We start from the raw sequence: 13,906 nt of genomic DNA, 5'->3' as shown, positions 1-13,906 counted from the left end.
TCCTACTCTGCGGACTTGACTGAGCTCTGTGATGGAAGAGCTCAAAGTCTTTGTTGAAGCATTGGGGATGATCCAGTGAATTATTAGATGTGTACTGTACAGAAAAACAGCAGCAGCTTAACTTTCCCAACTGTTGTTGTTGTTTAGTCGTTTAGTCGTGTCCGACTCTTTGTGACCCCATGGACCAGAGCACGCCAGGCACTCCTCTCTTCCACTGCCTCCTGCAGTTTGGTCAAACTCATGCTGGTAGCTTCGAGAACACTGTCCAACCATCTTGTCCTCTGTCGTCCCCTTCTCCTTGTGCCCTCCATCTTTCCCAACATCAGGGTCTTTTCCAGGAAGCCTTCTCTTCTCATGAGGTGGCCAAAGTATTGGAGTCTCAGCTTCAGGATCTGTCCTTCCAGTGAGCACTCAGGGCTGATTTCCTTAAGAATGGATAGGTTTGATCTTCTTGCAGTCCATGGGACTCTCAAGAGTCTCCTCCAGCACCATAATTCAAAAGCATCAATTCTTCGGCGATCAGCCTTCTTTATGGTCCAGCTCTTACTTCAGTACATCACTACTGGGAAAACCATAGCTTTTACTATACGGACCTTTGTTGTCAAGGTGATGTCTCTACTTTTTAAGATGCTGTCTAGGTTTGTCATTGCTTTTCTCCCAAGAAGCAGGCATCTTTTAATTTCGTGGCTGCTGTCACCATCTGCAGTGATCATGGAGCCCAAGAAAGTAAAATCTCTCACTGCCTCCATTTCTTCCCCTTCTATTTACAAGGAGGTGATGGGACCAGTGGCCATGATCTTCTAACCCCCCCCCCAACTACTGGATGCCATGTTGAATGCCTGGTTGTTGTTGTTGTTGTTTTTTAAAATACATTTTAGCACAGAATCAGGACTGTGTGCTCAGTACATCGCAGGAGCGAGTGCTATGGATCTGGCCCAACGCCCACTGAAATCTCTATCAAGGTTCCTATCTACGTTTTAAACATTTGGAGAGAGAGAAATCACAGTGCAAACATGCAGAAATCCTAAGAAATGAACCATATGCTTGCAGATCCCGCTGCAACACCAAACTGATGCAGAAGTTGCTAATATGTCTCTGGTACTTTGTAAAAATGCCAGCTGGAAGGATGGAGTTGTCCCCCCCTCCCTTTTTACCTCTGCAAGGCATCGTAGCTTTTGCAAATAAATAAATAAACCGTTCTTTCACACATACTAACACTTAGCTTATTAAAACAGATGATACTTTTCAAAAATAATTTTAGAACCACTCGGAAGTGTCTGTAAGGAAAGGGACTGAGCGCTAAAGTCAAGCTCCTTTCGAGCAGTCAAGCTAACAGACGACGAACGGCGACACAAGAGTCTTGCGAAGCGAGACCTTCCGCAAACTACCGCGAGCGAAGTGTCACCGCAAAGGCTGTGAATCGCTGTTGTGAAAACATTTGCGGCAACTTGCATAATTAAACGAAACTGCCAGAAAAGCTTTCTAAAATGCCGTGGAGATGGAACATAAATAAAGATGCACCACCGTGGCAAATGGTAAGGCGAATTCAGACCCGGGGCAGGAACTGACCGTAGTGAACTGCAGAAGGAAGGTAGACTTCTCCAACAGTCTTAGGAGAGGCTGCTAGAGGAGTCTGGGCTTACCCAGACTGATGCGCTCAGTGCTCTAAATACACATAAAATGGGATCGTGATATTTCTAGCTGCTGAGAGCAAGCGACTTATGAGTTCCTTGTCGTGTGTGTATGTTGCGGTCCTGGAATATATTTAATAGGGCTGGTTCTGGAGTTGCTTCTATTGCCTGTTTTGTTCTTTTGGAGATTTCGTGGAGTGAACATAGACCACTGGTACCAAAATGTATGGGAAACCACCCTATTGTCAGGGACCACGCTGAGGAGGACTACACTGAGGAAGAATGGTGGGAGCCACTCCCTCCCCCTGAATCTATCAGGAGCAGGAAGACAGTATAGATTTGGAACAGTGGTTTGCAGAGGGGCATAGTTCAGAAGGCAGAAGCTGGGGAATACTGGATAGGGAACAGCTAGCAGAAGAAACACTAGAAGAGAGAGAGAGTTAACAGATTCACAGTTTCTGGACAGCATTCACCCCCCCTTCTCCAAAGACATGAAGAGCTCAGAATGTGTTATAACAGAAAGCACAGAAGGTACAACATCAGATTACAAGATGTAGGAGTGATGTAGATTAATAGGGACGGAGTGGGGGAGCGAGCCTTAATTGGGAGCACCGCCATTTCTAGGTAGACGTGTTCTTTTATCTCTCACTGTGATTATTAAAGAATCTAACTGGTAAGAAATTCCTTTCGTTTGATCTTTTTATTTACGGCCACGGGGGAGGAAGCTGATTCCCTGAAGCCTGACACCTATAGAAAAGTTAACCAACAAACGTAGACTAGCACACAGACAAGCCTTCATCCCGATATGGTTCCTCTTTATCACATACACAGCACTATGAGACAACCTATCCCCCCCAAGAGCACACAAATCAATCTAGCTAACCAGACCCAACAACCTAGCTCCCCCCCTGCAAACAAGCCATACTGCAATCAACTGAACACAACCAACCAAGCTCTGGACCCCAATCTCTTGCAATATCAATATAAATATATATAAAAATAAAGGAGCTACCCACATGATGCTGACACAAACCCCGATGCTAACACTAGGCAACAGAGCAAAATAACATCTTTCTATCCTTTTTTCCCTCAGCTGAAAGATGTCTATGACCAAAGTGTCTCTCACTGTGAAAAAGACTCCATCACTTCAAAGTGGAGATGACAGATGATACCTTTCCCTGTTTATCTGTTTTGTAACCCTCAAAAAAACTTTAATAAAAATTATTTTTTTAAAAAAATCGGGATCACAGCTCTCTGTGGGGAGAGTCGAGGGGCTGAAGTTTGCAACACCCTGAGGAAATAGATCACTTAGAAGAACGGTCCATACAAACAGTCCAGTGCAAGCGTATATGTTTAGATCATTCAAGAGCTTGCTCATTTATTTATGCTTTTTAAAAATTTGCATACTGGCTTTCATCCAAAGATCACAGGGCAGTTTACAGAGCTCTGCACTGAAAGTGTGTCTGTGGCCACTTTGCATTAGGAGGACGACAATGCAAAGACAGAGCAGGAGAGATGGAGAGCAAGGCAGAGAATGTTGAGAGTGAAAGGTGGACTCACACTTGGGAGTTTTATCTTCGTGTGAGCGCTCGTGACATCCAGGAGGGACACCCACCCATGGAAATGCAAATTGCAAGTCTGAAGTGTGAGTGAGGGTCCTCTCTCAACTGTTATCTAGGTAAAGGTAAAGGGACCCCTGACCATTAGGTCCAGTCGTGGCTGACTCTGGGGTTGCGGCGCTCATCTCACTTTATTGGCCAAGGGAGCCAGCGTACACAGAAACGCCGTTTACCTTCCCGCCAGAGCAGTATCTACCGTATTTATCTACTTGCACTTTGACGTGCTTTTGAACTGCTAGGTTGGCAGGAGCAGGGACCGAGCAACGGGAGCTCACCCCGTTGAAGGGATTTGAACCGCCAACTTTCTGATCGGCAAGTCCTAGGCTCTGTGGTTTAACCCACAGCGCCACCCGCGTCCCTCAACTGTTATCTAGTTACGGCCAAACTCTCAGACTACAGCAAAGGGAGTTAGGCGAGGAAAGGAAGAATCTGTTGGCTCTGCTGAGTCACCAGCAACTTCTTTCTCTTCTTCTTCTTCTTCTTCTTCTTCTTCTTCTTCTTCTTCATGAAATGTTGCCATTCCAGCCAGCCATTGCAAGAACTAAGAACTAGCCCACGCGTTAGTTTCCCACATCCTCGTCCTATTTCCTTATGTGTTGTGGTTTTTAGATTATGAGCCTGAGGGCATGGACCGTCTTAATTCTATTTGCAAGTCAATCTGGGGGCAGTTTGTCAGCTGAAGATGGGGGCGGGGCAAAGAGGCTCTGAATAAACATACACAATGAGCTTGTGCAAAGCACACGGTTTGGGAGAGATTGGAAAGATATTTCATCTAAAGCCCCACATACTGGACATCTGGCCACGTACTATTAGAAGGGGACTATTGACAGTTGATAGAGAGAAAAGCAGAATGGATTTGCCCTGCTTGGACCAGCATAGGATATAGCAACCAGCTATGTGAACCACTGTGATAATTTCATCTATTTAAGATCAGAGTGCAGAGAGGATTCACCAAAACATAACATCCCATCATCACCATCACAATCACCATCAGGAAAAGCAATATTTCAGAGTTCCCAAGACCCTCTACTTTGTGGCAGCTCTTTAAAAAAATAATTAAAAAAATAGGGTGAAGTTACAATGACAGCATAGCGCTAGTATCTTTATATTAACTTATTTGTCAACCAGTATGCCTCTTGGCTATAGAATAGTTAAGGCCAGTTTGTCAGCATGGAAATAACCAACAAAAACAAGCATCTTGCTCTGCAATCGCAGCCCAAAAGAGAACCTCGTAATATTCAGACAGATCACTTGAGATTCAGACAGCTACTTATACTTACATCAAACAGTTTTTCTATGTACATTTCTTCATTGACCTTATCGCGAAGTATGTCTTGGTTCTGACGAACAAACGTTATGTAAGTGTCTGCTAGATCCATCCCCGGTTTCTGTGAGAGGGGGGAGAGAAAGAAAGATTTGGGGGCAGGGGCAGGAGGAAAAGACCACAGAGGTATAACTTGCACTGTGTGATAAATCTTATTCTTCAGATAAACACACATTTATACAAATAATAATAATAATAAAAACATGCACATATGCACATCATTTTGTCTCATCCAAAATCCGTATCAGATTTGACAGAAATTTACAGCAGGTCTGGAATTTAAATTTGGTGAACGTGGAGTCCGTTCTTCTTACAGAAGCAGACTCTGGTCTGTTTTCAAAGAGCTTCCCTCCCCAGCCCCACCTCCCCAAAATATACAGTAATGCATGTTTCAAGTGTCACTGATATATATTTTCTTTCCAGATGTGTATTTTGCAGGTGCTGACACACAGAGGCAATCATACGGAAAGAAAAAGAAAAAAGCATAGCAGTGCACGGTAGTGAGAGGAAAATGCCATAATTTGATTGTGAATGGAAAGGCTTCTATAAATACCATGAGATGTTTCATGCGCAATACTATGAAAAATATATATATTAAAGTCCATTATATTTACTCATCCATACATACACAGTTGTGGTCTGCAGTCTGGATGTATAGTAGCATAGCATGGATATGAAAACAAAAGATGGATACATTACAAGTCAAGAAACACACGGTACTTTTTACTGTTCTCCCTCCTTCCCTGCCCTCCCCAGGTTGGTCTTGGAATCAACCCAAGTTTGAGACTGAGGAATTCACATGACATAGTTTGGAGGAGAAACTTTAGGCGAATTCAACAGGCTTTCATTATTTCTTCACTTGCCTGATCTGAAAAGTTTCAAAGTGTTGGCAGGATGAAGACCCTAGGGCAGAGGTTTTCAAGCTTTTTGAGTCCACGGCTCCCTTGACCAATGACATTCTTTCTTCAGTACCCTTGTCGCGCTCAGGAGCCCAGTTAGGTCATCCCTTGCCTGCAGCCTCTTATAATGGCAATGGTGCCCACCTGAGAGGTGCCAGAACTGAGTTCCGGAGAGCTCTGGCTGAAAAAGCCATTATTATTATTATTTTATTATTATTTCACCCTTCCTTCTGAAAGAGTCCAGGGTGTCAAACACATTCACAGCAAGCTATTTTTAAAGAAGTTTTCTAAAAACAGTTAAACACCTCTAAAACAGTTAAAATGGTCTAAAAAATGTTCTATCTTTCAATCATCTCAAGATTGCCAAGAATGGTGTTCAGTCATCAAATGCCTGGATAAACAGGAATGTTTTCAAATTCCTTCTGAAAACCAGTAATCATGACTGAGAAAAGGTGGGTGTATCACACCTTAAATGGTTAAAAGATCAGTGAAGGCGGTGAAGGTCCTGTGTGAGTGCCTGGAGGCGGTTGGTTGGAGGATGGATGGCTGCTAACAGATTGAGGTTGAATCCTGACAAGACAGAAATACTGTTTTTGGGGGACAGAGGGCAGGCGGGTATGGAGGACTCCCTGGTCCTGAATGTGGTAACTGTGCCCCTGAAGGACCAAGTAGGAGTCATTTTGGACTCACAGCTGTCCATGGAAGTTCAGGTTAATTCTGTGTCCAGGGCAGCTGTCTACCAGCTCCATCTAGTATGCAGGCTGAGACCTTACCTGCCCATGGACTATCTCGCCAGAGTGGTGCATGCTCTGGTTATCTCCCGCTTGGACTACTGCAATGCTCTCTACATGGGGCTACCTTTGAAGGTGACCCAGAAACTGCAACTAATCCAGAATGCGGCAACTAGACTGGTGACTGGCAGTGGCCGCCGAGACCACATAACACTGGTCCTGAAAGACCTACATTGGCTCCCAGTACGTTTCTGAGCAGAATTCAAAGTGTTGGTGCTGACCTTTAAAGCCCTAAACAGCCTTGGCCCATTATACTTGAAGGAGCATCTCCACCCCATCATTCTGCCTGGACACTGAGGTCCAGCTCCGAGGGCCTTCTAGCGGTTCCCTCACTGTGAGGTTACAGGGAACCAGGCAGAGGGCCTTCTCAGTAGTGACGCCTGCCCTGTGGAACGCCCTCCCATCAGATATCAAGGAAATAAACAACTAACTGACTTTTAGAAGACATCTGAAGGCAGCCCTGTATAGGGAAGTTTTTTTAATGTTGGATGTTTTGTCGTGTATTTAATATTATTTTGTTGTTGTTGTTGTTGTTGTTGTTGGATTGTGGGTCTTTGCAGTTGTTCCTCTTTCCAATTATGTTTTTAACTATGTTAATGCTTAAGTCAGCATTGATCTTAACTATGAACTCTGATTAACAGGGTATGCTGGGAAGCTTTAGTGTGAATACTGGTTAGCTTTAGCCATGGTTTTATGTTCTGATGTAGCCATAATTAACACCAGTTGGGGGGGGGGAAGCCAGGGAGGTGTGAGGTGAGGGGATCTTATAGCTTACTCTCTTAACCATGACTAAAGGAATCAGGAGCATTAACACTTTTACTGAGGTCCCTATTTCAGCACATCAGAAAAAATCCCCACCAAATTATGTCACAACCTCTCTTGAGAGGAGGACAATGGCACTTTTTGTGCTTTGTACAGAACGTGGCGTATCTAATAAGTGTTGATTTTGCATTAAAATAGCTCAAAAGTGTGTTTTTTAAATCTTAATTTGCCTAAGAAGCTCAAGAACTTTGGCCAAAGAAAGCTCAACAACTTTTCTGTCCAGGTTTTCACTGTTCGAAATATGGCAACCCTAATTTAAACTGAAGGTGTAGTAGTATTTCGACATTATGTATGTTTCAGCAATGTTTTCAGGGGATTTCACAAGGAGGAAAAATGAAACCAAATTGTGATCAACATCACAAATGAAAAGAGTTTGGAAGCTAGTATTATGTTGAGGAGCAATTCTTCCCAACAAATTGCTCTTTAATATCTTTAGTGAAACATGCAAATTTGGTTTCAAGTTAGTTGCTGTTGTTTTTTCTTTAAAAAAAGAGATAGCCTGAAAGCAGTCGATTCTTGGGGGGGGGGGGGATTCCCATTAGCAATCTTTCTCCCTTTTTCTTGGAAATGTTTACCTAATTTGTGACATATGGGAATTTCACACCTAGTGAATATATTTTCATGTAGCTTGTAGCATGAGACTATAATCATTAGAAGAATATACACAAGAATGATAACTGCAGCAGCTGGTGACATTTACCAATTAGAATTACAGTTCTTTAAAACACTATCTCCCCCCCCCCCTCCAGTGTACACAGGGTAATTATCTCTGATAAATTGCTGGAAAAAAATCTAATTTTCCTTTTAAATAGTTTTACTCACTGTCTATACATGCCTCGATAAACACGAATGATTCTCCAAAGAACTACAGTGGTTAAGTTCTCCTTTATAAAGCTAATGAAGCTGGATTAAACAGCTAATTAAGAGCCATTAAAACTTCCTTTCATGAAAATTTACTTAGGGAGCGCATTTTAAACAAAAAGATCTATGGCACTTTCAAATATTTAAGATACACTACCTAAGTCACTGGAAACTTTTTAAAGGCACTATTTGAAAAGAGCTTCTCAAACAGAGCCTTTTGACTTGCAAGTCTAAGATCTGACAAGCTGCTTTGTTAACCGGTGTAGGATTATTTATTTCAGCATTAAGGAGACAAAATATATTTCTGCAGCCATGTCAGCGTAAAGGGATTTATAGTTATTGAACAAAACTGGAAAAATGGAATGGGGAAACACAGAACAGAATTGTGAGTGTGCCTGTCTACAAGCTAGTGGGTTGCCCGCTTACGGACTGGAGTTCTCACAAAGGGAGTGAAAATTCAGAATGCAAAGGTCACTATTGCAGTAGTTTTCAACCAGTATGCCATGGCACCCTGGGATGCCTCAAATGAAGGTCAGGGGTGCCGCTGTTCCTCTTTCCTTTCCGCCCTTCCTCTGATGCCCTCCCGTGTCTCTGCCTCCCAAAGAGAGAGGAGAGGAGGCTGAGGGAACACTCCACAAAGGAGAGTGTTTGAAAAGGGGTGAGAGGTTGCCAGCTCTCCAGGCAAGGGGTGACATAACTGGGCTCCTGAGCCCCACAGGGGTGCTGTGGAAAGAATGTAGCTGGTCAAGGGAGCCGTGGACTGAAAAACGGTGAAAACCTTTGCACTATTGGCATACTTTGCTCACTCTGTGGTGCTGCAACACCTTACATTGCTCTACAAAACCAGGAATTTTGTGACCGACATGTTGTGACCTCACTTCCTGTCGAACATTTTGTGACCTCACTTCCTGTCGAACATCAAGTGCTTGGTGGAGACTTATTAAATTTCACACAGGCATTTTCGGCAAGCCTTTTCTTCATTTTACAGTTCATTTCAACTTATTTTATCTTTTTTTTTGTAACCTGATTACACAGTTCTTAAAAGCTGTGGTGTTAAGCAATAAGTGGAAATTCAGTATTAGACTCAGAACAGATCAACTGGAATGAATGGATCTAACTTAAGTCACGCTCATAACTTTCAGCGGGTCAACTCTGAGTAAAAGTCAGCTCAGTACCACCCACAATTGTTGAAATGAAATAAATAAAACATCGCGCTGGTGACAGCACTGCTACATCGGCAGCAGCCATCGCCCCAAAATACCGCACCACAACCCAAGGAAAACACATAGCTGGGCAGAAGCTGCTGATAAGGGGAAGGTCGTCACTCACCTGTCAGCATTATAAGCCTGTACTGTTATTTTGTAGGAACCATTTGCAATGGGATATTAAACAAGAGGAAGTAGACGCAGCCATCTCAGGCAACGGAAGCAGTGCTGCCACTAGAGAAGTACTGCCGGCGCCGCAGAGTCGCAGACTCTTTGGCTTCCCAGGTAAGGGCAGCATGGCATAGTGGCCTGTTTCTGTTTTACCTCAGACGGCGAAACGGGATGCACCACTCCTGAGAAGCAGGAAGAGCTGGACCAGGCTGCCCAAACTCTGTCAGCTCAAGCTGGGCCTACAACCTTGCACATACCACCAAGGTAGACTATGTGAATGATTATTATTCATTGAATTTACTGTATTTTTCGCTCCATAGGACACACCCGACCATAGGACGCACCTTGTTTTAGAGGGGGAGAACAAAACAAAAAAAATTCTCCCCCTCTCTGCTCAGCGCCCCTTCAACGAAGTGGCAGGAGAAACGGAGCCCCTTCCATTTCTCCTCCAGCTTCGCTGAAGGGGCGCTGCACAGCTCTCCCTCTCTGCTGAAGCCAGGAGAGTTCCCGCTGAGCTCCAAAGGCTTCAGGCGGCACCGACCCCTCTCGCTCTCCAGGCTTCAGCAATAGCAACGCGTAGCCTCCGGAGCGTGGAGGGAGTGCTCCCTCTGCACTTTGAGGCTTTGCGTTGCTATCGCTGAAGCCAAGGAGCCTGCATTCGCTCCATAGGACGCACACATATTTCCCCTTAATTTTTGGAGGGGGAAAAGTGTGTCCTATAGAGTGAAAAATACGGTATATACTGCCTCATACCCGGAGGTTGAATAACTGCTAGTACTAGTTGGTAGGGCAGGGCTAGGCAGCACAGATTTCCAATGCTGGGGTCGCTGCCAGTTACTGAGAGAGGCAAGGCAACGGGGAGGTTTGCACAGTGTGGAAGCAGTGGCCTAAGAAGCGAATTGACTCTTCCACTGCACCTCCAACCCTGTCGACCTCCCCAGTGCCTCACCTCTGTTGGTAATTGGCAGTGATCCTGAAGCTGGGAGCTCTACACCATTTTATCCCTGCCAGCCACATCTGGTAATGAGACAGAGAACCCAGCTTAAAGTCATTCTTTTATAGAGTAATTTGTTACTGACACTCGGTGTATCCTGAAAGGTTTGAAGATGCGGGAAGCATCAAACTCTGCTCTGTGGTTCTTTAGGATTAGATGGCAGTGAGGAAGGGACAGCGGAAAGTAAATTTGGTTCAGCAAATGTCTGACAAATTGCTAAAAACAACAACATGGTGGATCAATTGCCTGTTGGTACATTGGTCTGCCTGCTATTTTTTGGTAGAATATAGACATCTTTTTATCACAGTCCACAATGCGCAAAGGTAAGCTGGAAATCTGGAAACACAAAGGCATCAAGGCAGAATCCCAGGAAATAAAGCATGGTAACAGGGTTAATGTGTCACTGTAACACATGTAACCAAATACCACGGCAAGAGAAAAAAGGGAAAGAGTTTAAAACAAGGGAGTAAACTACAGCAGATTCTTTTCCTGAGGGTTAATCACTTGTTAACCTGGTAGGATGAAGATGATTTAAAAAGAGAGAGAGAGAAATTCCTTGCTAATTATATGCTTCTGCCAATGATCTTCCTGTGGCTTCACCTAATCCTGCAGGTGCAGGTCATGTCTCTCCATTCACTGGTAGGAGGGTCCGGTGCCTGGTAAAAACCTCTGTTCCCCACAGGGGTCCCCCCCCTCCCAGCCACAGATGCAAATACAGAAGAGCAGGCCAAACCTTTCAACTGAGCGTTAACAGTGTACCAGAAGGAGGGAGAAACACAGAACTGTCATGATGCCTTCTTAACAAAAAAAGAGGGCATTCTTCTTCATCATCATCTTTTTTTTTAAAGATCCAAAGTGTAAGAATTATTTGCAACCTAAAAAATCTACATTATAATTCATTAAGCGGAGCAAGAGCCTATAATGCAAGAAAAACAAAGCAGCTAAACAAAGCCAAGCCATTGCAGGTGAAAGAGCTGGGGATATTACTGACATCTTAACAATCTGTCCGAATCTTAACCAACAGCAATAGTGATAAAAGTAACAATTGCAAGCACGGCTTGGCTACATTTGGGTTAGTCAGATAACTTAATGGCTTGCCACAACCTCACTGGAAATCCAATTATGTATGCAAATACTGGGATGTTTATCCTCACTTGTGGAACTCAAAGGAAAATGTTATGCACATAAAGGATACATGCAACTTGATCGTCTTTCTGCAGGGCAGGACTTACAGTAATTAGGGCTGGGCGATATATCATTATATCATCCAAAACTGGTTCGAAAGCCGTATCGTGATATTGGTTTCATAATTTTTGACCTGGCAATATATTGTGAATCATGATGTGTGTGTGCTATGCAAAAATCACAATGTGGGGAAAACCCGTGAAGCCAGCCAATGCCTTTACATAGCTCCATCCTTATTTCAGACATTGTGATATATCAGCATATAACGATGTTTAGCTGGTGAAACTGAAAAGCAGGTATCGCGCGGCTCTAGTGTACTCCCAGATTTTGCATTAGGTCAGCTTTGAAAGCATTGAAAGAAAGCAGGTAAGCTTAGAATTTTCTCAGAGGGGAAAAATGACTGATAATTGAAAGGGAAAGGTGGATTAGAACAGGATAGCATTCCGTATTGCTTTTTCCAGTGTTTGAAAGAAATTAGGTTTAGGCTTGAATAACCTGGCAAATCTGAGCAACAGCGGCTGGAGCATCTGAGGTGCGCAAGAAAGATATTCATGGACAAAGGATATAATTTTCAAAGCATCCACCCAAATGAGCTAAGCCTTGGAGAAATACTTCCAAATGACAAGACGTCCCCCGTGAGACAGTTCCTAGGTTACAATCCTCACTCCTCCGCAGCTGAAAAAGTACACTGAGAGTAACCTTCCTTAGTTTTGCTTTGAGATTTAGCTGCTGCTTAAGGGAAATGAAACCCCCTCTAGGGGCAAGACGTCTCTGTTTAAATACTTTGTTGTAAAGCTATAATGAACCGCTAAAGGAAAGCATAATGATAACACATGAAAAAGTACACATTGTGGAAAGCGACAAAATTTACAAAACTAGTACCGGGGAGGAAAGGCTACTTACAGGAACGTCCACGTATTTTGCAGCTGCTTTCACCTTCAGAGAGATAAAAGGCAAGAAACAAAACCTGTAACTAACCACTGTTAGCTCAGAGTGGACTTTAGAAAGCAATTGTTACAAGAGCTGGAATACTTACAGTGAATGAAAGGATTGACGAGAAGAAAGTGCCTTCATCATACCTTGATAATTTAGACAGCACACCTTCCAGCACTGAAATGAACTACATTAAGAGGCAGCGTGTAAATATTGATAATGCCGTTGGAAAACTCCTAAGGCTGAGGAAGGGAAGGATTTTTCTCCTGTGGCTGCTACTATGCAACCAAACACTGCACATGGGCATTTCCTTAGCTAGATCTATGCTACATAAAAGGGTGCTCAGTCTATCCAGCAATCTAGAATATACAAATTTATGTTGTGGAAGGATACAAACTGATGGACTACTACTTCCCCACCACAGCTACTGTAACCGGAACATTCAATTTAAATAACCAAGTGTTGGGATTTAAAGATTCAATGATATTATTTCTCATCTCAGCATCCTTCTGGCTCCTTATTGCTTGTGGGCTTTGCGGCAATTGTAACATTTCACTTGAAAGGAGTGCCCAGTCAGAATTCACCCAGATGCTTTTAAGCAGAAAAAACAGCTGGGGAGGGAAAAGTTAAGCAGAGCCTAACCCATCCCTGCCAGTTCAAAATGGTGACATTCCTCAGTACTTTTCATTTAAAAATCAAGGAGGTTGGGAGGCTGCTTATGTGTGAGGCCAAGTTTGGCCCTCTGTTATGAATCACAAGAAAGCTTCCCAGAAATAAGCGTATTGTGTCATTTCTATCTTGGCGTTACTCAAACACCAGCTAGGGAGCTGAAAAGCCACTTCCGTTGGCCATTAATGAGAACCTGCACCCTAAAAAACTAAGAACTCCAATTCCTAATCATTCGTGCTTTGGAAGTCACATCACAAGAAGCATGAGGCAGAATGAGAACCCTATCACCTTAAACGAGACCAGAGATTAATTTAAAAATAAAACAAAACTATGCACACTGATATATGCTATAGTTGTATTAGCTGTCACATTACTGCAACTTGTACTTCCAGGTGAATAGGCCTTATGACAAACCTATCAAATGTTTTAAAGAGCAATTGCTTGCCGTCCAGATGACTCTCATTCCTAGAACATCGAAGCAGCACTTTGTGAGTGAGAGGACAGGACAAAATTCCCCCTGGCATGCTGTTAATGGCCACTCTAACAGTGTCACAACAGTGTCACATTCCTTATTCCTTGTAAGGATCTGAGACGCTCACCCAGGCTCCTAATGGCTTGAAGGAGTTACGGTAGTAAACTGCACTCGTCCGATCTTTAACCTGTTCTATTTCCAGCATATCTATTTGTAAGACCATTAGTCTTACATCATCATCTAGACATGTCTCATTACACCAAGAAGTGATCTCCGCTGTGTTTCGAATATAAGGAAGGGCCCCACTTCAATTGATGGCATCCGTTCTCT

General features: G+C 43.5%; 1 protein-coding gene across 12 annotated transcripts in view; it reads right to left on the bottom strand.

Moving 5' to 3' along the window:
• Positions 1 to 13,906, bottom strand: part of CADPS2 (calcium dependent secretion activator 2) — a 346,118-nt gene that overhangs the window by 31,948 nt on the left and 300,264 nt on the right. For 8 of the 12 annotated variants that reach the window (XM_077935841.1, XM_077935839.1, XM_077935849.1 and 5 more), the window contains 3 exons: positions 12,539 to 12,622; positions 12,406 to 12,438; positions 4,531 to 4,638 (listed from right to left, as the gene is read on the bottom strand). In XM_077935841.1, the coding sequence (XP_077791967.1) occupies positions 4,531 to 4,638; positions 12,406 to 12,438; positions 12,539 to 12,622 (225 nt within the window). Of the gene's footprint in view, positions 1 to 4,530; positions 4,639 to 5,202; positions 5,221 to 12,405; positions 12,439 to 12,538; positions 12,623 to 13,906 lie in introns of all 12 variants that reach the window. The other 4 variants (XM_077935837.1, XM_077935838.1, XM_077935840.1 and 1 more) reach the window with 1 other exon arrangement.

Source organism: Podarcis muralis, chromosome 10 (genome assembly GCF_964188315.1).
Source record: "Podarcis muralis chromosome 10, rPodMur119.hap1.1, whole genome shotgun sequence".
Taxonomy (NCBI): domain Eukaryota; kingdom Metazoa; phylum Chordata; class Lepidosauria; order Squamata; family Lacertidae; genus Podarcis; species Podarcis muralis.
Note: the sequence above shows the minus strand (reverse complement) of the source record. Positions and strands in the feature narration are given on the sequence as shown.